Source organism: Labeo rohita, chromosome 7 (genome assembly GCF_022985175.1).
Source record: "Labeo rohita strain BAU-BD-2019 chromosome 7, IGBB_LRoh.1.0, whole genome shotgun sequence".
Taxonomy (NCBI): Eukaryota; Metazoa; Chordata; class Actinopteri; order Cypriniformes; family Cyprinidae; genus Labeo; species Labeo rohita.
In genome coordinates this window covers 19,957,727-19,985,693 of record NC_066875.1, presented here as the reverse complement: position 1 = coordinate 19,985,693, position 27,967 = coordinate 19,957,727, and the positions used below count along the sequence as shown (strand labels likewise).

Sequence of the window (27,967 nt, the reverse complement as noted above, 5' to 3'; positions counted from 1 at the left end):
CCAATCTCCTGAAGAAAGTCCCAACCTTCATTTTAATTTCACAGTCTTTCTGCTTGTGTCCCAGAGAGCATAATTTGCTAGCCTCCATTTTGGATCCTAGCTTTGTGGTGATGCAAAAAGCAGGACTAATCAATGATGCAAAAGGCAGCGAGGCTCACTCGCATTTCAACAACAACTGTAAACAGTTTACACAAATAAACACAGTTGACCTCTGCGAACTTCAAACCTTCCTTCTCTCCCACAACCTACTCAATTTCACCTGCGGTACAGCTCAAGAGAATAATCTCAAACCGGAATGTTAGAGTATTTCTAGGCTTTGCTATGCTGGGTAGGTATTAAAACCTGAAGGCGTACTAATTAACAAGAACATTAACTTTAATCTCTCCATGGAAAATCTTTGAGATTTTTTTTCCCTTATGCCCCAAGATTTACCCCCATAAATGCTTACTCTCTTCCCTAGTTGGTGTGAAAGGTGTCTCCATGCTGCTCATCCCCACCCAATGATCCAGAAACCAATGTCATCCATTGGAGCAGCAGGTGCAGCCATCTGCCCAGTTGCATGTTTAAGAATTAAAAGGCATTTAATCATGGATCATTGGATCTTAAGTGCACAGCGCTCAGTATGCCTGGGTTCCCCAACCACCTTTTCATATTTTGTTATGTGCAACAAATATGAGACGTCGTCAATCAATGTCATGACGAAATCTTGGGAATCATTAAATAAACCCTTTTTGGCAATATGCTATAAAGAGATGAGACATCAGGTGTTGAAGCAGGACTGAAGCGTTTTCTCTGAGGAGGAAATAGAGACAGTGGCTCAATAAATAAAAAATAAATAAATAAAAACATTGGATGATGAGCAATATAAAAATAAAATACAAAGAATATTGTAAAATATAAGCTCAGTTCGAGTAAAAATAGTTTGAAACCAACACACAGCGAGGAGACTTTCATAAGTCCACCACACACCAGCAGATACATCAGGAAAACAACAGTATTTGATTACTGCTGTCTGATCTTTCAGAGCAGTGGGTCTCAACCAGAGGGCCCCAGGAAACTTCCAAGATGACTTAAAACAAGCCTTAAGATTACTACTCAACTACTAAAATCAAGATACTTCTTATTTTAAAGGGCACCTATTATGCAAAATCCACTTTTACATGAGCTGTGTCCAAAATTGCTCACTCGTCCACTCATTCACTCATTCACTAATCCCTATATAGTGAATGGCCGTTGGGTGGACTATATCAGAAGGAGTGAACAAAATGAAGTGAACGAATTCGGACGGTGACGTATAACGTTACACTTCGCATGAGACATGGAACTGTTGCAGAAAAGATCTTTGTCAAATATGTACTTTTATTTTACATGTACCTTATTTTAGAAAATAATATTAACAGCAATAACACTTTGAATAACTTTATATTGTAATACATACCTCCGCGTCAGCTTTATTGTTTCATTAATGGTATTAATTTGTTTGGTAATGGTTATACGTTCATAATCATTAGATACTATTAAATTACTGTCAACAAAAATAAACACACATTAACACGTTCACACTTTTGCGTATTTACTGTTTGCATATCTTGAAACTCTCCCGAGCAGCGTAATATGCCAATGGTCGTAGAGCGCCCCAGGCGACCGTTAATTTTACATCAGAATGAAAACGCTACCAATGAACATTTTTAAATATCCACCAAATTATCGCAATTTTTTGTAAATTAACAAAGATGCTAGCTCAGTAAATTAGTAAAATACTAAACTGAGTAAATTCCTATATAACGTATTTTGATACAAATAATGCATGAAATAAACATTAAAGCAGAAATAATAAAGATGTACGACATCCCTCATTCAAACTTGTTCGCTCCCTGACTTGACTTGACTTGACTTGTTTGGACATAAATGTGTGTTGGCAGTGTGTAAACACAACCACCCTACAATGATAAAAATCCACCCACTCATTTTTTAATCCCCATTAAACCAAATCAGTCTCAATAGGCATGCTGTTTTGATTCTCTAAGCAGTGTGATGTCACATTGTTTAGGCCCCACCCACAGCCACTGACTGACAGGCCTGCATTGCCATAATTTCTGCCCTCAGTGAGTTGTCTTCGATTGTATGCTGTCCTCCATTTTCTCGAGCAGCTGTAATGTCAACAATGTCTTGTAAGCAATCCAGTTGTTCTGTGTTTGAATGCAAAACTAAACAATTATTTTCTCCCAACATCTGAGCCACTGAGGACACAGTGGATTACTTTTATTAAGGAAATCTGCCTTAAAATCCTCCATAAATTTGTTTATGTCTGCGCAAATCATTTCACTCCTGTTTTCTGAATGTCATGTTGTTATAGTGCTTTGCTAACGTAAAACCGTATTTGTGTGTGTAAGTTATATAACTAATTTATCAGTACTGTGCTGTTAGTTCAAAGCACTAGCAAACACGTCCGCCCTGCGCTGTCGAGTCGGTCGCACAGCTCGGTCCATTCAGCTGCGCCGATGACAGGTCAGCGGGGTGCGAGCTTTGTAATGCTGCGCTGTTTCATTCCACTTTGGTGTGTTTGGCTTCAAATTTGTACGGCTGAACACCGGTTCTCTCACTCTCAGTCATGTTGCTGCTACCAACTGTTTAAGGCTGTAGGTAGAGATGTATACACTACACCCCCTTCTGAATACGGGGCAGGAATATGCAGCTCATTTGCATTTAAAGTGATACACACCAAACCAGCTCTTTTTTTTAGACACACCCCAATAATGACATTTTCCACAGACATATTCTGGGGACACCCAAGATCATTACATCTTGTAAAAAGCAACACAACAGGTGGCTATTTAATTCACCCCCTAAACAACTCCCCCCTACACATTTTTAAAATTCTAATGCTATTTTTTTACAACAAATACACATTTTCCAGTTATGCCAAACTCTAAACATTGTATCAGGTAGAAACAATGAGTAAAAATATATTTAAAAAAAACCTTATCCTTAACTGTTATCTAGTAAATCATGAAAAACTGTTAAATCAATTGGTTAAAGAGAGTGGTAATCTTGAAGAGCATTCACAATTCCTGGAACGGTCCAATTTAATTATTTTAGTTGGAGTTAAAAAGACTGAAAACCAACTCAATGCATCTGTCAGTAAACACTAAACAAGTGCTGAGAGAGAATTCTTAAAATTCAAAGACAAACACAGACTACATTGATATTCTGCTGCCGCTAATGGACCTGTGGCTAAGTCTCTTGAGAAAAAATTAGATGATCAAACTATCATTTCCTCCTCATCCGCTGATGATAAGAACACCTTGCTGAAAATGTCTCAGTGAGATGATGCGTCATAATCAGACACAACAGGCAATGCTAAATGGGTATTGGCACATCACATCAATTAGCATTATTGCTAAGGTAATTGAGAGGAGCACAGCAGGAGATTAAGTTTTAATCTTTCGCACATGGCACAAAGGCAGCATCAGTTCCTGCACCGCTGCGAAGCCTCGCAAGAATCACAATATAAGCAGGTAATGAAATCTGTAGCCTGCCACTTTAGGGGATATAAAATGTCTTCTAGCCTGTCTCGCAGACACGTCTAAATCATGCCACAGATAAATCACCCACGATTTACATGGGAGAGATAGAGAGACAGAAGAAAAAGAGAGGAGAGGGAAGGAGAGAAACAAAGCAGCAATCAGTAATCCGACTGCATCATCTTAAAGCAGGTGTTGAGCGGAAAAAAAAAGCATGAAAAAATGAGACAGCCTTGGAGTGAGAGGGTAGATGGCACGCATTCTGCAAGTGTATCAGCTGATTCGGGAGACGCATACTAATGCCTCTATGATTAAACACAAACTCGTTGCTCCATTCAAATTCTCACATTGCACCGCTGTTGCAACAACGTTCGCGGGGTCTGGCAGATGGGCTGCTATTACAGAGCACATCAAGAACAAATAATCTTTATATGCTGGCGGTCGACATTGCTCATTTGTTGTAAGAACATTTCATGGGCATAAATTTGTAGGAAAACAGAGACATTAAAAAACATTCATTTAAAAAAAAAAATTCTTGGCTGGGTGTTGGCAGGGTGCTCAATATTTCTGGTATTATATCTAAGTTAATGTTCATTTGTAAATATAATATTGTTCAAAGTTCATTCATTGTTTTTCATAATACATTAATGTTCATTTTGTTACAATATGAAATGTCGATAAAAGGTATTAGTATACAGCATTCAGAAGTTTGAGCTGTCTATTCATCAAAAGAAAAAGGAAAGAAATTGGCAGCACAACCATTTCCAATATTGTTGTTAATAAAAACTGTTTCCTGAGCACTAAATCTGCACATTAAAACAATTTCTGAAGAATCATGTGACACACTGGAGTAATGGCTGTTGCTATAGAAAACAGCTATTTTAAATTGAACTAAAATGTATTTGTATTATATGCATTTGTGATCAAATAAATGCAGCATAGCAGGAGACCACTTTCAAAATCATAATTAAAACAATAAAAAACACAACATTAAAGCTTCAAATTGTTAATAATAGTTAAAGGGATAATTCATAAAAAAGAAAATGACCCACTCCTCCTCTAGGCATCCTAGGTGTATATGATTTTCTTCTTTCAGACGAATACAACCTGAGTTATACGAAAAAAAAAAAGTCCTTGCTCTTTCAAGCTTTATAATAGCAGTGAATGCAAAGTGCATCCATCCATCATAAAAAGTGCTCCACATGGCCCTGGAAGGTTAATAACGTCCTCGTGAAGTGAATTGATGCATTTGTGTTAGAAAAATATCCACATTTAAAACTTTATAAATCATAATGAGTAGCTTCCGCTAACTGTTCTACGCATTTTCATGAGAGAGTGACGTTCCAGCGGTTGATGTAGGACGTAGGCAAACATGGAAGCACAGAGGAGAGAGCAAAACAAAACACTGGTCACAAATTATAAGTACAAAATGAGGATTTGTAAAGAAAAATGTCAGAGGATTTCAATATAAGCCAGGAGGACACTGATTTTGCTTTGCTGTAAATAAAACTTGGTGCTTATGAGACATATTCCCACTGGAGCTTATGCTACGCCTACATCCTAAATTATCAGCTGGAACGCCTCTCTCTCGTGAATGCGTGTGCGACAGTGGATGCTAGAGATTACAGTTTATAAAGTTGTAAATATGGATAATTTTTATTCAAATGTATTGAATTTACTCCAGAAGGCTTTTATTAACCCCCCAGAGCCATGTGGGGCACTTTTTATGGTGGATGGATGCACTTTATTGGACTTTAAAATCTGGACGACCATTCACTGCCATTATAAAGCTTGAAAAAGACATTTTTTTAATATAACTCTGATTTTATTCATCTGAACGAAAAAAGTCATATTCACCTAGGATGGCTTGAGGGTGAGTAAATCCTAGGATACATTGTTTGGTGAACTATCCCTTTAATATGCATTAAATGTTCATGTTCCACACACATACCACTGAAAGGTTTGGGGACTAGTAAGGTTTTGGTACTGTTTTCTTTTTAGAAGAAGAAGAAGAAGAATATAAGAAGCTTTGGAAAGGAACATAATTATTTTCAAAAGAAATATGACAATAATACATCTTTAGTAGCAAGAAAACCTTGATAATGCATTTGCTATATTCAAGGGAAGTAAAAAGCATGAGAAAAAAAGAGAGATGCTTTCAAGAGCACTAACCTCCAGTTTGAGATATTCATTCTGTTCTTTGGACAGCAGGCTGAGGATAGAGCTGCTATGTTTGCGCGTCCGGACCAGCACCTGAACCTGCGTGTGTCTGGCCGGGAGCGTGAAGGCCAGCTGAAAGTGTATGTGACTCCTTCCATCAAAAGAATACTCCGGGACCTCTGTGAAACACACAAATGTGTTCTTCAGATGCAGTCCTTAAAAAAGGATGCATAAACAGTGAAAAACGCACTGTGAGAATATCACAGGATGTTCCAGTCATGTTACATAAAGAAGCTCTACAAATTCATAACACTTCTGAATGCGATTTGTGCCAAGATTCGGTGTGCGTGAAAATGCTGCCTGGGTGCTAACACTATCCCTCCTACACAGAGCAATTCAAAGATATTCACTGCCCCGCTGAAAAGCCTTCTCACACACACACATAGACAGTTTTCAAATCCATTCAGTCATTCTCTTCAGCAATGATTTATTTGGTTTATCTTCGAAGATTCAGCCTCTCTCACATTCCACTTGTGAAAATAGACATGGCTTGAAAACTCTGGGACAACTGCTGAGTAATTACCCTTTTCACACTGATGCCCGCTGTACCCAGGTATGCACTGACAGCTGAAGGAACCCCACTCTCCGTGGCAGCGCCCCCGGGTCCCGCAGGAAGGAAAGCCCATGTTCACACAGCTATTGTCCGTCATCAGACATCCCGGAGCACTGCCAGAGGAGTCAGCTGGTGAACCGAGGTCATAAAACTGAGAGGGAGAGAGCGAGAGAGATTCAAAGTGAGGGTTACAGACTAACAGAAGTCCCAAAAGCACTGAGAGCAACAAGAAAAAAAAAAAAGAGAATGAGCTAGCGGAAATATAAACAAGGCAGAAAATAATGGCCAGGATAGGCCAAACTGGGAGGCCTTGAAAAGATAAGAGATGAAAAGAGAAAGAACGTTTTATCTTATTTGTGCATTCACCTTTAATCCAGCCTGCCATAATGAATATTACCATGCTGGGCAGGCCACAGCCACTTAAAAAGGCAGGCCTGCAGCGCTCTATATTAACAGAATGGGAAAAACCTTGAGGCCTTAAATTCTCTTCACAACAGAACAACCACGCACCACATTAGATCAATTTTTCCTTTCATCTGATGACTCCCATTTATTCATGCCCACTCTTCCTAACGGCGTGTTTTTGAAGTGGTTGCAGCATGAGTTTGACCCTGTGCAGGAACCGGTTGCACCTTGTACAGACAGAGAGCACGGCTGATTTACCAGCACAGCTAAATAAGCAAAAGGGCGGCATTAATTCAGCTGAACTGCTGTTTGTCACTATTTAGTTTATATTAGACAAGTTGACTTATTGTAATTTCTTTCCTAACAAAGAAAAAGGTAAAATACAGTGACTTCTTAGCCACAGTGTGGAAACATTGAGCCTAAAACACTTCCCACACATGACATGATTAATAGACAACATTAATAACACAGAGAGAACAATAAATACAAATAATTTAAAATAAAGTTTTTGGTCAATAATGAAAGTTAGCAGTATTGTTTTTCTGAAAAATGACAGTGGTCCATTGTAACACTACAACTAACCATTAAAGGGTTAGTTCACCAGTTGGTTCAGTTTTCGACACACATTCATGTCAGTACCACGGATGCGCATAGTGCTGTTGATGCAGGAGCCGGCGTTCTGACGTAGATCCCAGATGCGCTGCACCTTGTTTACAAGCAGCAGAATGTACACGCATGCATCGTGGTACTCTCGTGGCACTCATACTCCCGTTTCCACCACAGAATGAAAAATTAAGGTTATTGCGGCATTCTGTCTCACAATTCTGACTTTTCTTCTCAGAATTGCATAATATAAACTCACAATTCTGATATTTTTCTAGCAAATGCGAGTTTATATCTCACAATTCAAAAGTATTCACACCCCTTCATTTTTTCACGCTTTTATGTTGCAGCCTTATGCTCTAAACTGCTTTAAATTCCTTTTTTTCCCACATCAATTTACACTTCATACACCATAATGACAAAGCAAAAAACAGATTTGTGACAACTTTGCAAATTTATTAAAAATAAAACACTGTAATAAGTATTTTGCATAAGTATTCAAAGTATTAAACTCAGTTGAAACACCTGGCAGACATTTTCAGGTTTCTCCAGAAATAATTGATTGCGTTCAAGCCAAGGCTCTGGCTGGGCCACACAAGGACATTCAAAGAGTTGTCTATAAGCCACCCTTGTTGTGTGCTTAGGGTTACTGTCCTGTTGGAAGGTGAACCTTCCAAACCTAAGCCCAGTCTTAGGTTCTGAATGCTCCGGACTGGGTTTTCATTAAGTTTATCTCAATATTTTGCTGTGTTGAGCTTTCCTTCTACTCTGACGAGTCCTTCAGTCCCTGCCGCTGAAAAACAGCCCCACAGCATGAGGCTGCTACCAGCACACTGATGAGTGATAAGCAGTGCTTGGTTTTCTTTAAACATGATGCTTGGAATTGAGGTTCATTAGAGCAGAGAATCTTGTTTCTCACAGTTTCAGGGTCCTTTAGGTGCTTTTTTTCCAAGCAGGTTTTCATGTGTTTTTACTGAGTAGATTACTGATTTTGGCCACATGCACCACCATAAAGGCCGTCTGGTGGAGTGTTGCGGTAATGTTTGTCCTTCTGTAACTTTCTTCCATCTGCATATATGATCATGGAGCTCAACTAGAGTGACCATCAGCTTCTTGGTCACCAGTATAACCAATACGTCAATGCAGTAGAATTTTTTCTGAATTCTTCCCCAGATCTGTGCCTTGATGCAAACCTGTTTCTAAGCTCTACAGTCATTTTGAACTCAGTGCTTGGTTTTTGCTCTGATATACATTTTCATCTGTTTGAAGACCTTTTCTGAGAGGTGTCTGCCTTTCCAAATCATAGTCATTCAAATTAGTTTTGCCACAATGTAACTCCACACGAAGTATAAATGCTCCTGAGCTAATTTTCAAGTGTTCCAGAAAAGGGTATGAATACTTATGCAACGGAATAATTTCAGGTTTTTATATATAAAAAATTTGCAAAGTTGTTGCAAACCTGTTTTGTGCTTCATCATTATGGTGTATGGAGTGGAGATTGATGTGGAAAATATTAATTTAAAGCAGTTTAACATAACGCTGCAACATAAAACATGAAAAAAATGAAGGGATATGAATACTTTCACAAGGCACTGTGTAAACTTGCAACTGAAAGTTATAAAGTCCAATTTTGAGGGTGAAAAAGGACTGACATGTTCTCAGAATTGAAAGTTTATATCTCACAATTCTGACTTAACAACTTTTCGTGTTCTAAAGTTGGAATTCCAATATAAACTTGCAATTCTGAGAAAAAAAAAGTCAGAATTGCGAGTTCATATCTTGCAATTGTGAGTTTATGTCTCAAATTTTTGAGGAAATGTCTGAATTAGGAGTTTGTATAATGAAATTCTAAGAATTTAACTTAGTTAAATTACTTAAATTGTAAGAAAAAAAAGTTGCAATTCCCTTTTGTATTTTTTATTCAGTGGCAAAAACGGGCTTCCATAGAAAACTGACACAGAAGAGAAGAAACTGTTGAATAAAATCATTTTTTTGTTTTCTTTGTGCATAAAAAGTATTCTTATAGCTTCATAACATTACAGTTGAACCACTGTTGTCACATGGACTATTTTAATGATGTTCTTACTACTTTTCTGGGCCATTTGAACATTTAATCTGCGTTGCTGTCTATGCAGAGTCAGAAAGCTCTTAGATTTCATCAAAAATATCCTAATTTGTGTTTTGAAGATAAACAAAGGTCTTACAGGTTTGGAATAACATGAAAGTAATTAAATATTTATATATATTTTTTTAGGTGAACTGTCCCTTTAACATAAAAGTTTGGGGTCAGGAAGACTTTATATTCCCATTAAAAACAAATGCTTTCAATTAGCCAGAATACACTGAAGACTTATGTAATGACTGCTACATGTTTCATACTATACATAGCTCTGCTCATTTTCTTTAGCTTCAACTAAAATAACCACCTCATTACTATATTTCATATTCATGTATTCATTTATTTGGTCACGCAATAAGTGGGACGATGTACAGCCAGCAGGTCATTGTCACAAAACCATTTCAAGAGCCTTCTGCATGGATATTTCCTCATTAGCAGTATTAATGAGAAAATTATCGGCTGACTGGAAACTCTCCTTGTCTTGTTGAATGTAAGTTTACTTCATAAGTTGCATTATGTTTTGTATTGTTAGCTGTAAGGTCGTGTTGCACAAAATAATGAATGTTAGCACTGCCTGAAACCATATTCTGTACACTGCTGGTATTCTTTGTGACTCATTTATTCAGTTCAAGAATCAGACTGACCCCAAAGTTTCGAACAGCAGTGTATGTAACATTACTTTATTGTGTCTATGCTGTTGTATAACAATGCCCTACATTGTTTTATTTCAGTTAAAGTCTCTCTTGGAGTGGTGGCACCTATGATTTTTACTTCTGCTGATGAGTTAGCCATACAGCTGCTCAATAATGAGTTTACGTTCTAATAAGGAACATTTTGTAAAACTTTCACTGTGACCATCAGTATCATCGTTTGATGCCAAATGCAACTTGACTTTCTTTTTCTCGTATGGCTTTTTCATAGCTGGAGCCAAATGACCCGTTAAACAAGGTAGTCAGCTGGTGTCTCACTATTTTATTTTAATTTACTGTGCTTGTGCTTGCTTGTTTTTTGTATACAGCTCGGAAAGGTTGGCATTTCCGCTGTAAGGTTTAGAGTTGTTTGGTTTATTCTTTTTTCAAAGTCTGGTTTTAGTAAAGTATTGTACTTTCTCCTTCATGAAGTCATGCTTCAAACAAGCCTGTGTGACCTTTTAAGTAACATACTGTAGTTCCCTGCATGTACCTCCCAAAGTGGCTCAGTAAACGGCATAATATCCTTAAACCTTAAAACCACTTTACCATGCACCCCATAACACTGCGTATTTGCCACCAAAAAGCCTACTCAGAATTCTCACAGGTCAACAGCAGGGAGAGAGCAAAAGAAAGTAAACTGTTTGAGAAAAGAGAGTGAGCAGAAGAGAGTCGAAAATAGCAATTCTACCTCTGTACTTCCTTCTTTAACAGTCTATGACCTGCTTTCCAGTCAAGCCCCAGTAGCCTAACAGCCTTTGCTGTTTCTTTGTGTCTGGCGACCATGGGTTAAGTGTTTCAGACTCAAGAACCTTCAGCTGAGTCATGATGTTACAATAAGAAACAAACAGCCAGCCACCATAACAAACCTTGACAGAACAACATGGGGTGAGATCATAGATCGGCTTAAAAGACTATGACCAGTGGCACGGTCGATTATACCTCACTTCAAATAACACTTGGAAAGAGAAAGTGTGAACTAGGCAGTTCACAGCTTACAATAAAATCTCCTTCAGCAGATAAATGGTTAAAAATACATATACTGACAGAACTATGCTGGGACATGTATAAGCAATAACTACGGCTGGTATATTTGTTTCAAAACTGACAATGGACGCAAACCCCAAGTCATGGGAAGGTTTTTTCTGTCTTTGCTCATCCAAAAAGAGATAGCAGACTAATAAATTCTTAAAACAGGCTTTTGTCACAAGTCATAACTGAGACACTATTGTTATCGGAGATTCATCTCCGTCTGTACTGATATTACGAATGCATTTCCTCACCTTGCTGTCCACAATGAGGTTTCGGATACAACCAGTAAAGTGCTTGTGTTGTAGTTGTGGGTAGATGTAAGGCAGGTTCTCGTTCACTCCTCCGAGCTGAAGCACTTGTGTCACGTTCAGATGCCTGAAGGGACATCATAAGAGGTCATTACCCTAGTCACATTTGTCTCTCTACCACAAGTTACTAATGTGCTGTGTGCTATGGAGAGGTCATTTTCCTCTAGAGATTAACTCTGATAATTCATTTGACCTTTTAGATTGAGACCTTTGTGTAATTATAAATATTTCAAGACATTATCGAGTCCATAATTGGCATGAGACTCATATCTAGAGTGAGAAAGTAGAAGGTAATGATTGTTTCATTGCCTAGTCCTCTGTGTCCTGCTATCACGGCAGAAGAATGATTTCTTCAGCGCTCAAACTTTAATGGTTCATCAGGGTCATATTTTGAACACTTTAAACAATTATGCATTGGTGTGAAAAGAGAAATGAAGGATATGATTTACTTGTCCATATTCGGTGTGATGCCAGTGACTTCACAGGAAGTGTGGTCTTCAGTAGTTAGCCAGCTGCCCACTCCCTCCATCTCCATGATAGTGGCTCCTGCGCAGCGGTCAAGTGTAAAACGAACCTCCTGAAGAAGATACGTGAGGGAAAAAACGTTATCACCACAAAAATCTAGGATTTTGGAAATACCATCCATCATTGAATGGCGGCATACTGAACATTAAATATAGAAATAATAAAAGTACTTTTTAAATAAACATTTTTTCCTCTTCAGATCCATTTAATATATTCCTCTGGTCAAAACCTTGTTGCTACATATTATTGAAGCTGTATCTCTAACCACAACATTCTCAGAAACGTGACTGGTATCCACTCTGCTAATGTTATTTCTGTTTGGGTTTGGGTTCAATTTGACCTTAGCAAAAACACTGTTGAAAAATAGAATAAAAGAAATCAATTGGCAGAAGAGGTACAGTGTGTACTGCAAAATGCAGAATGTAAAAATTCATTGGACTGATTCATGTTTTACAGCTGGGGGCTCTGCGACTCCAAACAGAAATAAATATAACATTTTCAAAAAGTCCTTAATATCAGCCAGATACTTCAGTGTTAGGTACATATTTCAAGCTTTGTCCTTGGGTCACTCAGACACCATACAAAGATGAGGTTTATTATACACATACAGTTGAGGTCAAAAGTTTACATCCCCTTTTCAGAATCATTAAAAATGTTAATTGTTTTACCGAAATAAGAGGGATCATACAAAATGCATGTTATTGTTTATTTAGTGCTCACTTGAATAAGATATTTCACATAAAAGATGTTTACATGTAGTCCACAAGAGAAAATAATAGCTGAATTTATGAAAATGACATTGTTCAAAAGTTTACATACGCTTGATTCTTAATACTGTGTTGTTACCTGAATGATCCACAGCTGTATTTTTTTGTTTGTCTGTGTTTATGATTCCTGTGTATTTGAACCCTTTCCAACAATGACTGTATGATTTTGAGACCCATCTCTTCACACTAAGGACAACTGAGGGACTCATATGCAACTACTACAGAAGGTTCTAACGCTCACTGATGCTTCAGAAGGAAAAACCTGGGGGGTAATCTTGTTCCAAACTAACCCAAGTCTTCTGAAACTCAAATGTGCTTGCTTGATGCGAGTTCCAGTGAGGTATATTGTCATACAAAACACTGTGTCCTAACTACACACAATGTGACAAAATTTCAGCGACAAACAATTTGGCTGTCCACACCAGACGGAACAAGGTGATGTGACAGAAACATTTAAATATCAGCCATTCAGAGGCGAGAAGTGCACTTCACTCCTGACAAAATGGACAAGTTTTTAATCTAATTCATTTTGTACCTTTCCAAAATGATTAAATGTACATACTGAGTGACTGATGCCATCTTTATAATGGAATACGCTTGTGGGCTTGCATTGAGTTTGCAGTTTTAACATACATGTTTGAAAAACACTGTTTAACACAGAAAAGGTAACTATTATCACGCGTCAAGCCGCATATAGTTAGGACACGGTGTAATGGTTGACTTACCACTGAATATAAGCCTAAATTAAATCTGTTCATCATAAAAAGCAACCATGTCTCTTCAGAAGACTTAAATTAAACTGCTTGATTAATATGGATTCATTCTACAATGCCTTTATGAACTTTTTTTTATGAAGACTTTTAAAGGTTTAGTTCAGCCAAAAATGAAAATTCTGTCATTAGTTACTCACCCTCAAGTTATTCCAAACCCATTTAGACCTTTGTTCATCTTCTGAACAAAAATTAAGATATTTTTGATGAATTCCGAGACCTTTCTGACTCATAGACAAAAACGCAATTGACACGTTCAAGGCCCAGAAAAGTTGAAAGGGCATTGTTAACATAGTCCATGTGACATCAGTGGTTCAACATTACATTTAAGAAGCTATGAGAATACTTTCTGTGTGCAAAGAAAACAAAAATGTCACATTCTAACAATGCCCTTACTACCTTTCTGGGCCTTGAACTTGGTAGCTGCGTTACTGTCTATGGAGGGTCAGAAAGCTCAAAAATATCTTAATTTGCATTCTGAAGATGAACAAAGGTGTTACGAGTTTGCAAAGACTTGAGGTTGAGTAATTAATGACAGAATTTTCATTTTTGGGTGAACTGTCCCTTTAATGGTGGGACAAAAATTTTATTCAAAATATCTTCATCTGCGTTTTGAAGATGAACACAAGTCTTGGAATCACGTGAGGGTGAGTAGAAGATAACATAATTTTTATTCCCTTTCCCATTAATGCACCTAAACAAGATTCACACACTAGCAAACATTAAAGTCATTCTTAACACAACAAACTCAGAAATGTGCGCCATGTATTACAAATAAAAACAATAAAAAAAAGTGCTAAAAAAGTCTGTGCCTATCATTTTCTGTGAAATCTGTCAACTGACCAAAGTCCAAAGTAGACTGGCTCTGGCTTTCAGCAAATCGGGGCAAAAATCTGTGCAAAAGCCATGAAGTGTATTCCAGACTTAGATGTCTGTTTATACAGACACATAAGTCGATAGCTCTTTCTCTCTGAGAACTTCAATGCTGGAAGAAGCAGCAAACTAGCGAAACAAAGCTGTTGTGTTTCCACACACTTCAACCACTTCCTCCACTCTCTGTGGAGGCTAAACCCTCAGGCATGGCAATACTAAACATATAGCATGTCAAGATGCTAAAAGCTCCAACCTGCAATGTTCCCCTCACACTCAGTAGGATGCTTGCGTCCTGTTTGTATTGAACAATAAGCATTATAATTTCGAACTGACCCTAAGGCAAAAGACTACATGCCAGCGCTACAACAGAGCTTAGCAGCAATGGAGAGGCCGCTGAATCTGAAACAGTCCTGGCAACACTGAATACAAATTAGCACACTAAACAACATCTGGGATCAAGTAAACCTTGGCTAACAGCTGTGACCACAGCTCCATTGTCCCTTTCAGACTGTGAAGATGATTTCAGAGGAGATAAGTAAGACTTTGACTTGTACAAAAGTGCTGAGGTGTATTATTGGAGGAAGCTTGCAGGGAACGAAGGGCCTCCGCTCGATTGGCTCAGCAGTCAGTCGCTTGCTAACGGTGAACACTTACTTTGCTGTTGCTCCTCACGTCCAGTCTGTGCCACCGTCTGTCCGCCACGTTCACGTTGCCCGGCAACTGCAGGACCAATGTACCCGAGCCGTGGTTAATTTTCAGGGTGGGGGTGCCGTCGATCAGTTCTGAGAGAGAAGGACAGTGACAGACAGAGAGAGAGAGAGGAGAAGAAAAGGTAGATTGGTGGATGGTTAAAACACGGACACAGAACTATTAAGGAGTGGAGGACGGTTATAAAGACTCAACCTTGAGTATGTACACTGTCGAAAAACCACCTATTGAAAACATTATATAAGCTCAACCAGCAGCAGGCTTTTGACTAACAAATGTATCATATAAACTAGCACTTTGTTTCACATTACAGGGTCAAGTAAGCACTGCAGAGCCTGCCTCAATTACGATTATATCATCCTCTGGCATAATAGGAAAAACATATTAGAGAAAGTTCTTCTTTTTGTCTGAGTTAGTCGATTGGCAAATTAAAAATTAATGAAGCCAGGAAGACTCCCTTAAGCTTGGTATAGTCTGACAGAGAGTCTGAGCATATGGGAAGAAATGCCTCCAACTAATTTCACATTTGTCAGCAGGGTCTCTGCTGTTAAATAAGCCCGCCGTGCCCATTTTGGCCCATGTATCTGTCTTGTGTCTCAGAAACCCCGTTTTCCAACATGTCTTCAAATTCCCTCTATTTTTTTCTTTTTTTGTATTCGTCATCCTCTCAATTTCTTCCTTTGATACTGCACTTCATTCCTGTAAATAACACACGCTTCCTCTCAGCTCGGATCTGTCGCGTTGTCTGGCGCTCACGGTCTGCTGACCGTGAAACTGAACTTTCGCTGGCCACAGTGTTTTCTTTCTACTGTATAAGAGGTAAGATGAACTGCAATTTAGCAACACTAGACGCTTCTTAAAACACATGTACCCACTTCATTAGCTCAAATCAAATGATTGACTCTTTCCAGACAGATTGTCCTGGCTAATTCCCTCACACCGTCATTAAAACTGGCTGATTTGTGTCGTCCATCTGTGCTTTATTCTCGCTGTCACTTTATTTCTCATATTATTTCTTGCACAGAACAAGTCTTCTATCATACTCCCCTGTTTTAACCCGTTCAAGCAAATCATAAGTGCGGAGGGACTGTGTCTCGCTCTCTCGGGTTGAGGGGGAGTTTAGTTTGCACTTGCTGAGACAAATAGAGCAATAATGGAAATAATTGCTCAGAAGTACTGTTTAATAAAATTGCTCAGCACTTTGCAGGTGCTAGCTAAGTGAGTATTAGTCTGGTCAGTCACAACGTATATAATACGTATGTAATGTTCTTTTCTTCTGTGTGAGTACATATTGAACTTTTGAACTTTTTATCAAACAATCCTGCAAAAGGGTACCACAGTTTCCATAAAAATATAAGCAGCAAAAAATTTTTTAAACACTGATATAAGAAATGTTTCTTGAGCACCACATCAGCATGTGACACTGAAAGACTGGAGTAATGGATGGCAATTCAGCTTTGCCATTCCTGAATGAATTACATTTGTAATATATTGATGCATCCTTTTTTTTTTATCATAATAATTTCACATTACAGATTATTTCACAGAAAATATTTTATATTACTCTTTTACTGCATTGTTTCTCAACAAAATGCCACTTTGGTGGGCGTAAGAGTGTTGAATTTGTTTATATACACACACACAGTTGAGATCAAAAGTTTACATACATAAAATATTTTACATAAAAGATGTTTACATATAGTCCACAAGAGAAAACAATAGTTGATTTTTTTAAAAATGACCCCGTTCAAAAGTTTACATACGGTTGATTCTTAATACTGTGCTGTTACCTGAATGATCCACAGCTGTGTTTTTTTGTTTTGTTTTGTTTAATGCTAATTTTTCATGAGTCCCTTGTTTGTCCTGAACTGTCCAGTGTTCTTCAGAAAAATCCTTCAGGTCCCACAAATTTTTTAGTTTTCCTGCATTTTTGTGTATTTGAACCTTTTCCAACAATGGCTGTATGATTTTGAGATCCATCTTTTTACTCTGAGGACAACTGAGGGACTCATATGCAACTATTACAGAAGGTTTAAACGTTCACTGATGCTTCAGAAGGAAAAAAGATGCATTAAGAGCCAGGGGTGAAAACTGTTGAACAGAATGAAGATGAGTACATTTTTATTATTTTGCCTAAATATATATATATATATTTTTTTTTAAATTTAATACTGCCCTTCAGAAGCTACAGAATATACTTACATGTTTCCCAGAAGACAAAGTAAGTTAAATTTATCCTGATATTTAAATTAAAAAAGTTTCCATCCCCCCCGGCTCTTAATGCATCGAGTTTCCTTCTATATACAAATCAGGGAGACTTGGGAGTGAACATTTGTTTGTTTCTGTCTCAGACTTTATATTACCACATCTATCATCTTAAAATTTGTTTTAAAATCTAGTACTTACTCCTGAATGGGTGTAAATTACTGTGTTATGTCACCATTTCATTTTAAGGATTTTAATTAACAGGAATTAAAGAAATTAACAAATTATCATATACCGACAAAGTGTGTGTGTGTGTGTGTGTGTGTGCTTGTTTTAATTACTCTCAGCTGTATCAAAGGTCAGCCTATACAGAGTGTCATTTTGGGTATTTTGTGTGTCCAGCATCTTGGTATTTTAAATTTCACAAATTAAAACTATAAACCTAAATAACTGTACTTTATTAACTCTTTATTAACTTTTGTTACGGTAAATTCTTTATATTTTACAGCCAGACTTCATGCCACGTTTCACACAGCTGAATGAAATAATGACATAAACTCCTCAGAGTTTCCTAAACTGTTCCTATCTCTGCGGTTTCCGATGGTCTCATTGAATTCTCTCTCATCCTGTTTCTCTGCAGATGTCTCCAGGCTAACTCCCGATGGGATCAGAGTGTTGAGCTGGAGATAACAGCGAACATTCTGGGTGAGGAGCAATGCCGTTGTAATCTGGGCTGAGAAGCCCTTTTCAAAGGGAAGCCCCTGAGAATGGAGCACCTCTCTCCTACACCGACGCTGTCACCAATCCTGTCCCAGACATGAAGTGTTGCCGACTGAGACCGAGACCATGTCTTCTCGGGCTGACATGACATTTTAGGTGGAGTGCAGATGAAGTGGGATTGAGAAAGGAAGGGCAACAGAAGTGAAAATGAGAGATGGAAAAGGTACAAGTCTGAGGTTGGTATTGATTTGAGAGGACTGAAACGAGGGGAAATAATGAAGGTGTCTCTGTAAGACAGACAGAAAGAGGATGTGACTATTGGATGTTTCTAAAGGGTGTAACACACCAAGCCAAACCGCCGTTCGTCTGCAAATGCAGCTCAGTTTTTAAGGTGCGTTACATGATGTCTGCACTAGTTGGACCCTGTATATGACTTTTGGGCTGACTGAGCATGTTAAATAAACTTTGGGCAGTTGCTGCTTCGCAAACTACTTCACAAAAAAAAAAAAAAAAAAAAAAAGCAATTAACATTAAGTCACAAGCACATGCAAAATATTTTCATGTCATCTTAACTAAGCATTCCAATAGGCTTTAGCCAGGTTAGATGCCATACTAATCATCCATTAACGTGGATGAAAATGATTCTGTGAGGGAGAAACTTTAACTGCATTTACACTCGTATTGCACAAATCCGATATTTTGACCATATCTGATTTTTTTGGCACGCCTGTTCACATTCGCTTTAGACACGACTAGTATCCGATCTCTGTGTTTACATAGCTCCTGCTCAGGACCAGCTCATAACCATCTCAGGACCAGCTTAAACCAGCTGCCAAGCTTCAAAACATATAGCATATGCTGTTTTTTCAACAGAGAACAGATGTCTTGGATGTTTTACAGCACAAAATCTGACTGAATGGACAAAGACAGGAAAACAACGGTCATTTTCATTTGTTATTTTATCTACCTTGTTAGAGGTAGAATTATTTAGTAAAATAAAGTAGTGCTAAGATGATATTTATTTCAATGAATTCAAATTAATTAATGAGAGAGAGAGAGAGAGAGAGAGGACACACAAGCAAGTGTGAAGCTTGTGAACAAATATAGCTTGTTGGTTTAATTACAAAAACTGCAAAACTGAGAAGTATAATGTAGCTTTTAGTAGCAAAGCTATTATTTATAAAAATCACAGATCTGAGGTTGAAAACCAGCTCCCGAATGTGCAATGTCTTACCTATATAAAGTTTCCATCTCAATAAAATTGTGAGCACATACAGCACGCCGGCATTAAATCGCTATCTTTAGTATTAGTGCATAGTATTTCCTTCATTTCATCTGATGTGAAAAGTTTGAAGAATGGGTTCGTCAAAAGGCAGATTCAAATTCGTTTCTATTGCGTCAAAAAGTCACTGCTACGCGTTTTATCCCATACACCACTGGAGCACTTATTTAAAAGACTGTCTAGCCCAACCACACATTGGTGGGCGGAGTTAGTGTAAATAGCCTCTGCCAACAAGGCGGGCCATTTGCACTTAGTATAGATACTCTGGATTAAATATGGTGCTACACTGACTAAAGTTTATACGTGTTTTTAATTTCATAACAACGTAGGTGTCTTAAATAGAGCAATCAATGTGATTCACATTCTATGTTTATGGTTTGTAAATCCGCAGTCCTAGTTTTGGTTTCTCTTTTTGAATAACGAATATATACTACTGCCACCTGCTGACGGTTATTTTCTTACAAGCAGGTGCAAAACTTAAGTGCTAGTTGGCCGTCGACTGTAGTCTTTGTGGTGTGTTTGAGCGCAACTTTTTAGCACCCAAGCATGAAAGGGGAGCAACAACACAGTCAGCTTTCTTCACTGCTAGTTCGGTTTGTTGTGTCACGGCCTTATTACACAGACAAAAACAAAGAAGAGAGAGAGAGAGGGAGAGTAGAAGCAGGGTGAGGGGCAGACGATTTGGTCTGGACCGCTGGCCAGCACTTTCCGTGTTACATATGTAAATGTCATACGCAGGGAACACAATCTGTATATGTAATTAGGCTGCAACATGTTTTTGCTCTCAGAAACCATCCCTCTGCAGTCACAGGGGGTCGCCTATGCTCTCTGCTCCTCATCCCTAATTCATGCTGGTCTCCCTGCGACATCACTGCACATTAATCCCTCTGTCAGCGGGAGGGAAGATGAAGGGATGCCGACCTCTCCCACCCTAAAATGCATTTCCCCTTTTAAGCATGAGAAATGGCCACTCTTTGCGGGTCCTAAGGGACGAGCAGGAGGGCTGGTGGCATATGGACCCTGAAAACCCCACCCAGTGGTTCTCCCATCAGTGGCTCAGGAAATGAGCTGAAATACTGTAAGTTGAAAGGGATATTTGAGAGCTGCTGTGGCATGATGAGTCTGAGAGGGTTCACTGTGAAGCACGTTTTTGTAAATTGACCGTAATGCGCGCATCACACTCTGGGTGTAACTGTATCTCTGTGCTCACTTTCATCTGCCAGACGCTCCTCCTGAGTGTGTGTGTGCAAAAGCTCACAAACACATTCAAAAATACCTCACAGTTCCTAAAACATTACAAAAAAAACAACAACAAAAAAAACCACAGCAATACAGAATTACATTCAAAACCCCTTGTTTTCATTTCATGGACTAATAATGAAAACTACACAACTTTTACTCTCTTTATGATCATTTGATTTATATTTTTTATTACCCTATCTATCAATTCTGATATATTGATTATACATTATTAAAAGTGCAAACTATGGAAGCCTATTTCTGCCACTTAATAAAAAATAAAAAAGGTAAAAAAGGACTTTTTTTTATAAACTCGCTATTGTGAGTTATGAAGTCAGAATTGTGAGATAGTCATAATTCTGACGTTTTTCTCAGAATTGTAAATTCATATTTCGCAGTTGATTATTTTTTTTCTCAGAACTGCAAGATTATCTCTCACAATTCTGATTTTAAAACATGCAACTAAAAAAGACAGAATTGTAAGATATAACTTGCAATTCTGAGAATATATCAGTCTTTTTTCCCCTCAAATTTGTACTTTGACTAATTTATGATGAATTTTAAGCTAATATCTCACAATTCACAGAAAAAAAGTCAGAATTGCGATATATAAACTTGCAATTGCAAAAAAAACTCAGAATTGCGAGTTTATATTACAATTCTGAGAAAAAAGTCATAATTATGACTTTATCTCACAATTCTGACTTCATAACTCACAATAGCGAGTTTATATCTCGGAATTCTGAGTAAAAAAGAGAGAACTGTGACATACTATATAAACCTGCAAATGCGAGTTATAAAGTCAGAATTGTAAAACATAAACTCGTAATTTTGAGAAATAAAGTGTAATAATTGTGAATTCATATTTTGCAATTGTGACTTTTTTCTCAAAATTGCAAGTTTATGTCTCACACTTTAAAGCACTTCTGACTTTAAAACCCACAATTACGAGTTAACTTGCAACTATGAGAACATATCAGTCTTTTTTCCCCTCAAATTTGTACTTTATTACTCGCAATTCCGAGTTTATTTATCACAATTCTGAGAAAAATAGTCAATATTGCGAGATATAAACTTGTAATTGTGAGAAAATAGTCAGAATTGCGAGTTTATATTACAATTTTCAGGAAAAAAAGTCAGAATAGTGACTTTATATCTCGCAATTCTGACTTCATAACTCACAATTGCGAGAAAAAAAATCTTGTTAAGATCGCAATTACCTTTTTTATTTTGTATTCAGTGGCAGAAACGGGCTTTCATGACATACACATACACACACACAGCCTTTTAAAATTTAAGTTTTTTTTTTTTTTTTTTTTTTTTTTTCCTTTCAGAAACCTTTGTTAATGGAGGTTCAAAAGAAATCTATTTATTTGAAATAGAAATCTATATACCTGCCTTACAGTCTTCACTCTCACTTTTGGTCAATTTAATGTGTCCTTGCTGAATGTAAGTATTCATTTCTTAAAAGAAAAAACACACAACCCGGCCGGGTGTATATATGCATGAGAATGCGATAAAAATAAAACACATATTTAATTAAAAAGATCACGGTCATATCTTTATCATTTAATATTAATAAACATGTTTTTTAATTATTAAATAGATGTTATGTATCCATGTACTGCAAGATCCTCTAAAGGAAACCAAGATATGAAACCGCTTTGGATAAAAGTGCATTTTAGATTAATAATTTCTAGGTTACATTACCTTTGAATCCTTGACAAAACTAAGAAGTGAATCAAGCACACCATCTATTCACAAAAGAGAATGTTCTTCAACGTCCCTGTACATCATCTACGGCCACAAGTCTGTTCAGACCTCATGAGGCTACTTATCATTCAATAAATGTCCTTAATCAAATATATTAGATTTGTCATTCTAATTTGTCTATTGATTCGACATGCTCAGCCCCCAAATCTTTGTCTAACCTTGAAAAGAGACTGTAACTACCAATAAGACCCTTGCGACATGAAGTCTTCAAGCACACATCCGTGTCCATTTCCATCAAAGAAAATAAATTGAGGAAGAGGTCAGAGGTTGTCTAAAGAAAATGAATCCGGCCTGTAATGAGAAAAAGTGTTTCGGGCAGGATGAATTCATGCTAGAGGTGAAGAAAGACGACTGCTCTTTAATAGAGATGCCATGTGTGGATTTCATGCTTGATGCTTGTTTTATAATGTACGCAGCTATGCCTCGAGCGCTTTGACTGATGTTTGAATCACCTAAGGCAAAAACATATGCGTGCCTTAACACATATGGCTTGAAAGGAAATGCATGTTTACTTAAGTTATTCACAAATTTAATTGGAATCATAAATATGACATGAAAGGCATTTCATGTCAATTTGAACTTCCTCTAATTAAAATCAAAATTCTTACAGCTGCCACCAGCAATGTATGGCTCACCTCACAACAAAGCCAAACAAATACTACTTGACCTTGGACTCTCTGCAAAGGTCGCGAGTTGGTTTCCAGCCCACCGACAGATTCTTAATGCATGCTTTAACATCTCAGAAGTACTAGTACTAATACACAGACACACCAACGTGATCTGCCCTGCTCAGGGATACGTGTGGGAGGCCCCTGGGTGTGTGTACACTATGCAACTGCATTGTAGTATCAGTATCACGAGTGTCTTTAATAAGAAGAGCAGAGGCGTAAAACTGGCAGTCAGCAGGCCAATGATAAGGTTTAATAGGCTACGCTGAAGAACAGCAGTAAGTAATAAGGTCTGATAGAGTGGACTGGAGAGAGAGAGAGACTAATGCATGGAGACTCACACTGTGGCTACACTTGTTCCGCTGTCCTCCGCACTGCCATTCATCATTATTCATCGCCCGCTTTCTTGCTTCGTTCTACCTTTCCCGTTCATACGCCATCTTCGTCTCTCACCCAGACGTAAACTTCTTTCTCCGTTGAATTCATGTCGGAGCTGCGCCACATACTGTTACTCCTCAGCAGTTCCTTCAAATCTGCACTTCTTTTATCTACTTAATCTGTCTCTCTTTCCACGCTCTCTCTCTCTCTAATAGACTGTTTCTCTGTTTCCATCTCTCCTCTTTCATATTCCCTCTCTGTTTGCTGCATGTCCTCACTAGACCTATCCAACCTCTCTCTCTGGACTCTTTTTTGGTGCTGGTTCTGGAGCAAGTGCCCAGTTTAAATGCATTCGTTACATCTCTGTGGTGCTCCTGAAACCTGTGTAGTAAGAACTGATAATGTTTTCAAACAAAAACACAACTCTACGTGGAAAGCAATACTAGATAACACATAACTGTCTTCACTGGAAACACCTAATGTGGCAATGCATCTGCAAATGCAACACAGACATGACATGTAGGTTATGCTTCATAGTGACTCCAAGCTGCTTTATTTTTCTAAAAGCAAATTATTTTCATATTTGAATATATATGTACACAAAAGTTTAGGATCAGTAAGATGTTTTTTTAAATCTCTTCTGTTCATCAAGGCTGCATTTATTTGATAAAAAATACAGAAAAATATTTTTTTGTGAAATATTATTACAATTTTTAATAATGGTTTTGTATTTTAATAGACTTAAAAAAAACAATTTATTTCTGTGATGCAAAGCTGAATTTTCTGCATCTTTATTCCAGTCTTCAGTGCCAAATGATCCTTCAGAAATCATTCTAATATGCTGAATTATTATCTATGTTGGAAACAGTTGTGCTGCTTAATATTTTTTTGGAATCTGTGATACTTCATTCAGGATTCTTTAAAGTTTAAAAGTACAGCATATATTGTAAATAGACATTTTCTAACAATATGAGTCTGCTATCACATTTTATCAATTTAAAAGGTCCTTGCTGAATAAAAGTATTAATTTCTATCAAAAAGACTCCAAACTTTTGAACAGTAGTGTATACTATTAAAAAGAGCCATATTTTAACTAAACGCTACTGTTTTTAATGTTTTATTCATAAAAGAATCCTGAAAAAAGTTTCCCAGGTTTAAGTATTAACTGCAGTTAAGGTTAAGTAACAACTGCTTAATACTTCTTTAACAAAAACTTTTTTTAAAAATCTTACTGATCCCAAACTTTTGAATGTACGGCAGTGTATATAGAATGTAATGTAGAAATCAACATTGATCTAAATTTATAATGCAAACAAGTTCATGATAAACATTAAAGAAACAGCTCACCAAAAAACACTGAATTCTGATTTACTGACTTAAAATTCTTATTTATTCACCCTGACATTTTAAACCTTCTGAGCACAAATGAAAATATTACTATTTTCCTCTCAAAAGCTTTTGTACAGCCTTTTTAAGTCCATGCAACTCTTTGTGTTCTGAAAATAAACAGAAGTCTTGAAAGGTTTAGAATGACATCAGGGTAAATAAATTATGACAGAATTTAAATTTTTGCCTGAACTATCCTTTAACTAATGTGAATAATTTAAGTATTATTACACCCAAGTGTTGCCTGAAAACATGTTGTGGCATGTTTGTTTGTGGGCAGATTATGCAGTAACATAGTTACACTCAAAATAAAGGTCATTCTTTATAATAAAGGATCTGAGAAGAGGCTTCAATATCCATGGAATCTTTCTATTGAACAAAATGTTCTTTATAGAAGAAAGATGTTCTTTAGATTATAACCCTGCTGGTATGTGCACAGTTGTGGGATATTTTGAACAAAGACACACAGTCTTAATGACCAAGCTTCAAAATAATATAGGTAAAAATTACATAAAATAAAATAAAGTTACAATAGCTGAAGTATGGTGAAATGAAAATATAAAATGAATTTGCAAAATATTGGAATATTTGCAAAATATAAGGAATTTTTGTCCTTACAATAAAACAATGATAAATGTGCTTGAGCAACCTAGAAACACAGCTGACTCAAAGCCATGCGTTAAGTTTCAAATTTCAGACCAAACCATTCTTTATATATACAGTATAGTACAAACAATTCCATAATGTTGTTTTTTTGTTGCTGTTGATGTTAAATTTAAAACTTTATATGTCATCAAACAGTACACACATATTTTAGAAGTACCGTACCTAAAAACACCTAACTACTGTTTAGAGAAAAGACTTTTTGCAGCCCTCAAAAACAGTTCTTTATCTCCATATGTACACATAAAATGCATTGATGAGCAGTCGTTTGCAGAGCAATCAGCCTCCAAAAGCCAACCTTCTTTCATAAACAGATGCTACATTGCTACATAAACCAATTCCACACTGATGGGCGATTCAGACAGCAATCAGCCTTTGTTCTCCATACATACACAAATCCTACACTGATGGCCAGTTACTGAAAGAGCAGACAGCATTCAGTCTCCCAAAAACATCTTTTGTCTTGATGCATACATTACGCAGCACCAGGTGCGCCATGACGTCCAACGCCTGGACAATAACATCCCGCACGTGTTGGAATAGTCTTTGCATTAGCTAAAAGTTTTGTCCATCAATATTTTGCCACAAAGACACTGGCTGGCTGTTTACACAGTGAATGATAGACTATGTGTCTCCGACGACGCTGTTTGGATATTACGAATACTACTGCACTATTTTTAAAAATAAAACTATAGATAATATATCAGTGTTTCACAGATTTAACAAAAGTGATATTGGATGTTGTTCACTAGAAGCTTTACTTTAAACGGGACATCAGATGTCCATTTTCCACAAGTTGGTATGATTCTTTAGGGTCTTCATGAAATTTCTGCAACATACTTTGGTTAAAATTCCTCAGTGCTTGTCTAAAGCAACACTCTTTTTACCTTGTCAAAAACAGCTGTTCATAGGGACCCGTTTCAGTGCATGTTTCTTTTAAAGGATAATGAGCTTGGCTCACCCCGCCCCTCTATTTAGTTTTTTGTGTATTTGATGGTACTGTTTGGATATTATAAGTAAAACTACCACACTATTTTAAAAAAATAAACCTATGGATAATATATCAATATTTCACAGATTTAACAATTTTGAGGAAAAAAGCTTGACTTTAAAGGAGACATCGAATTCCCATTGTTGGTTTGATTCTTTAGGGTCTTCGTGAAATATCTGTAACATATTTTTGGTAAAAATTTCTCAGTGATCATTTTTACCTTGTCAAAAACAGCTCTGTTCACAGGGACCCATTTCAGTGCATGTCTCTTCAAATAATAATGAGCTCTGCTCATCCCGTAGTTCTCTAAAAGTTTTGTCCGTAGTTCTCTATTTAGTTTTTTGTGTATTCGGTGACGCATTACCATTAAAAACCCAAATAATCTATTGCATCCTCAGTGGCTCTGATGTCGGAAGAAAATGAAGACTCAACAGCATACAACTGGCTGAGGGTGGAAATATGCTAATACGGGATAGTCCATTAGTGGCTGTGGGCGGGGCCTAAGAAGTATGACGTCATACTGCTCTGAAAATCAAAACGACTTGATAATTGTTTTTTGGGGATGATTTTTATCATTGTAGGACGGTTGTGTCCACACACCGCTGAGACACATTTATATGCAAACACCATGTAAAAGTGAATTTTGCATCCGATTGCTCCTTTAACAATTTCCCCAAGTGTGACGGATTAGATATATCTCACAATCACAATCAATGAAGTTTTGTTTTGATTCTACATCTTCCAACACAAATTACTTAATTTCTGTTGCTGAAGTTTTTTATCACAAAACAGAGACCTGATACTGACACTAAACCCACAGACCTATCAAAACATTTATACTTTGTCAACATTCATAACAATTGTGAGCAGTTGCCTATGAAGTAAATATAAACAAAAGTAAACAAAGTGATTTTGGGCTCAAAGGCACGTATCTAGTGCATCAACAGGTTAAAATATTCTTCACACTATCAAGAAACATTCTTCAAAACTAACTTTTCATAGAAAGATTCTCTTTTTTGTTCTACGGCATCGCTACAAAAACTCTTTCTTTTTTAACACCATGTCTACACCGGGCGGAACTGCTGTCGCTTGAGGCTGTCTACACAGTGCGCATCAAAGCGACCGTTGCAAAGTGACCATTTTTTCCTTTTTGCCAAAAGCAGAGCAAGAGTTTGCAATACGTCATCAATCGAATGGGGCATCAGATTACTACTGAGGACTCGTCACTTTGCATCACATCCAGTGACAGAATCGCAGATCATAACTCTTTCTGCTGGCTTTTGTCGCATCGCATTGCACCGCTCACAGCCGGTGTAGACATGGTGTAAGAGTGTGTGTCATCACTCATCTAGTCTACTCAGTGGGATCAGGAACCAGTTATGACAGATATTCAAAGATCCCTGGCTGAGCAGCAGTTCTGCCACAGTGGGAAAGAGGCATCCGACTATCGCTCTCACCTTAATACTGACCTTAAACTGAAGCTCAGACAGATCTCCAACACTTCAGCGCTCTTTGTTTCTGGTGCCACCTTGAATTTCTGTCCACAGTTGCAACCTTCACTTAATC

The 27,967-nt window shown here is 37.4% G+C and overlaps 1 protein-coding gene across 1 annotated transcript in view; it reads right to left on the bottom strand.

Annotated features, from left to right (window-relative positions):
• The window catches only part of si:ch211-186j3.6 (neural-cadherin), a 291,090-nt gene that overhangs the window by 19,864 nt on the left and 243,259 nt on the right, over nucleotides 1-27,967 (bottom strand). Inside the window, exons 24-28 of the mRNA XM_051115680.1 lie at nucleotides 15,043-15,170; nucleotides 11,903-12,030; nucleotides 11,397-11,520; nucleotides 6,268-6,448; nucleotides 5,697-5,863 (exon numbers count right to left, since the gene is read on the bottom strand). Coding sequence (XP_050971637.1) covers nucleotides 5,697-5,863; nucleotides 6,268-6,448; nucleotides 11,397-11,520; nucleotides 11,903-12,030; nucleotides 15,043-15,170 — 728 coding nt within the window. The remainder of the gene's footprint in view (nucleotides 1-5,696; nucleotides 5,864-6,267; nucleotides 6,449-11,396; nucleotides 11,521-11,902; nucleotides 12,031-15,042; nucleotides 15,171-27,967) is intronic.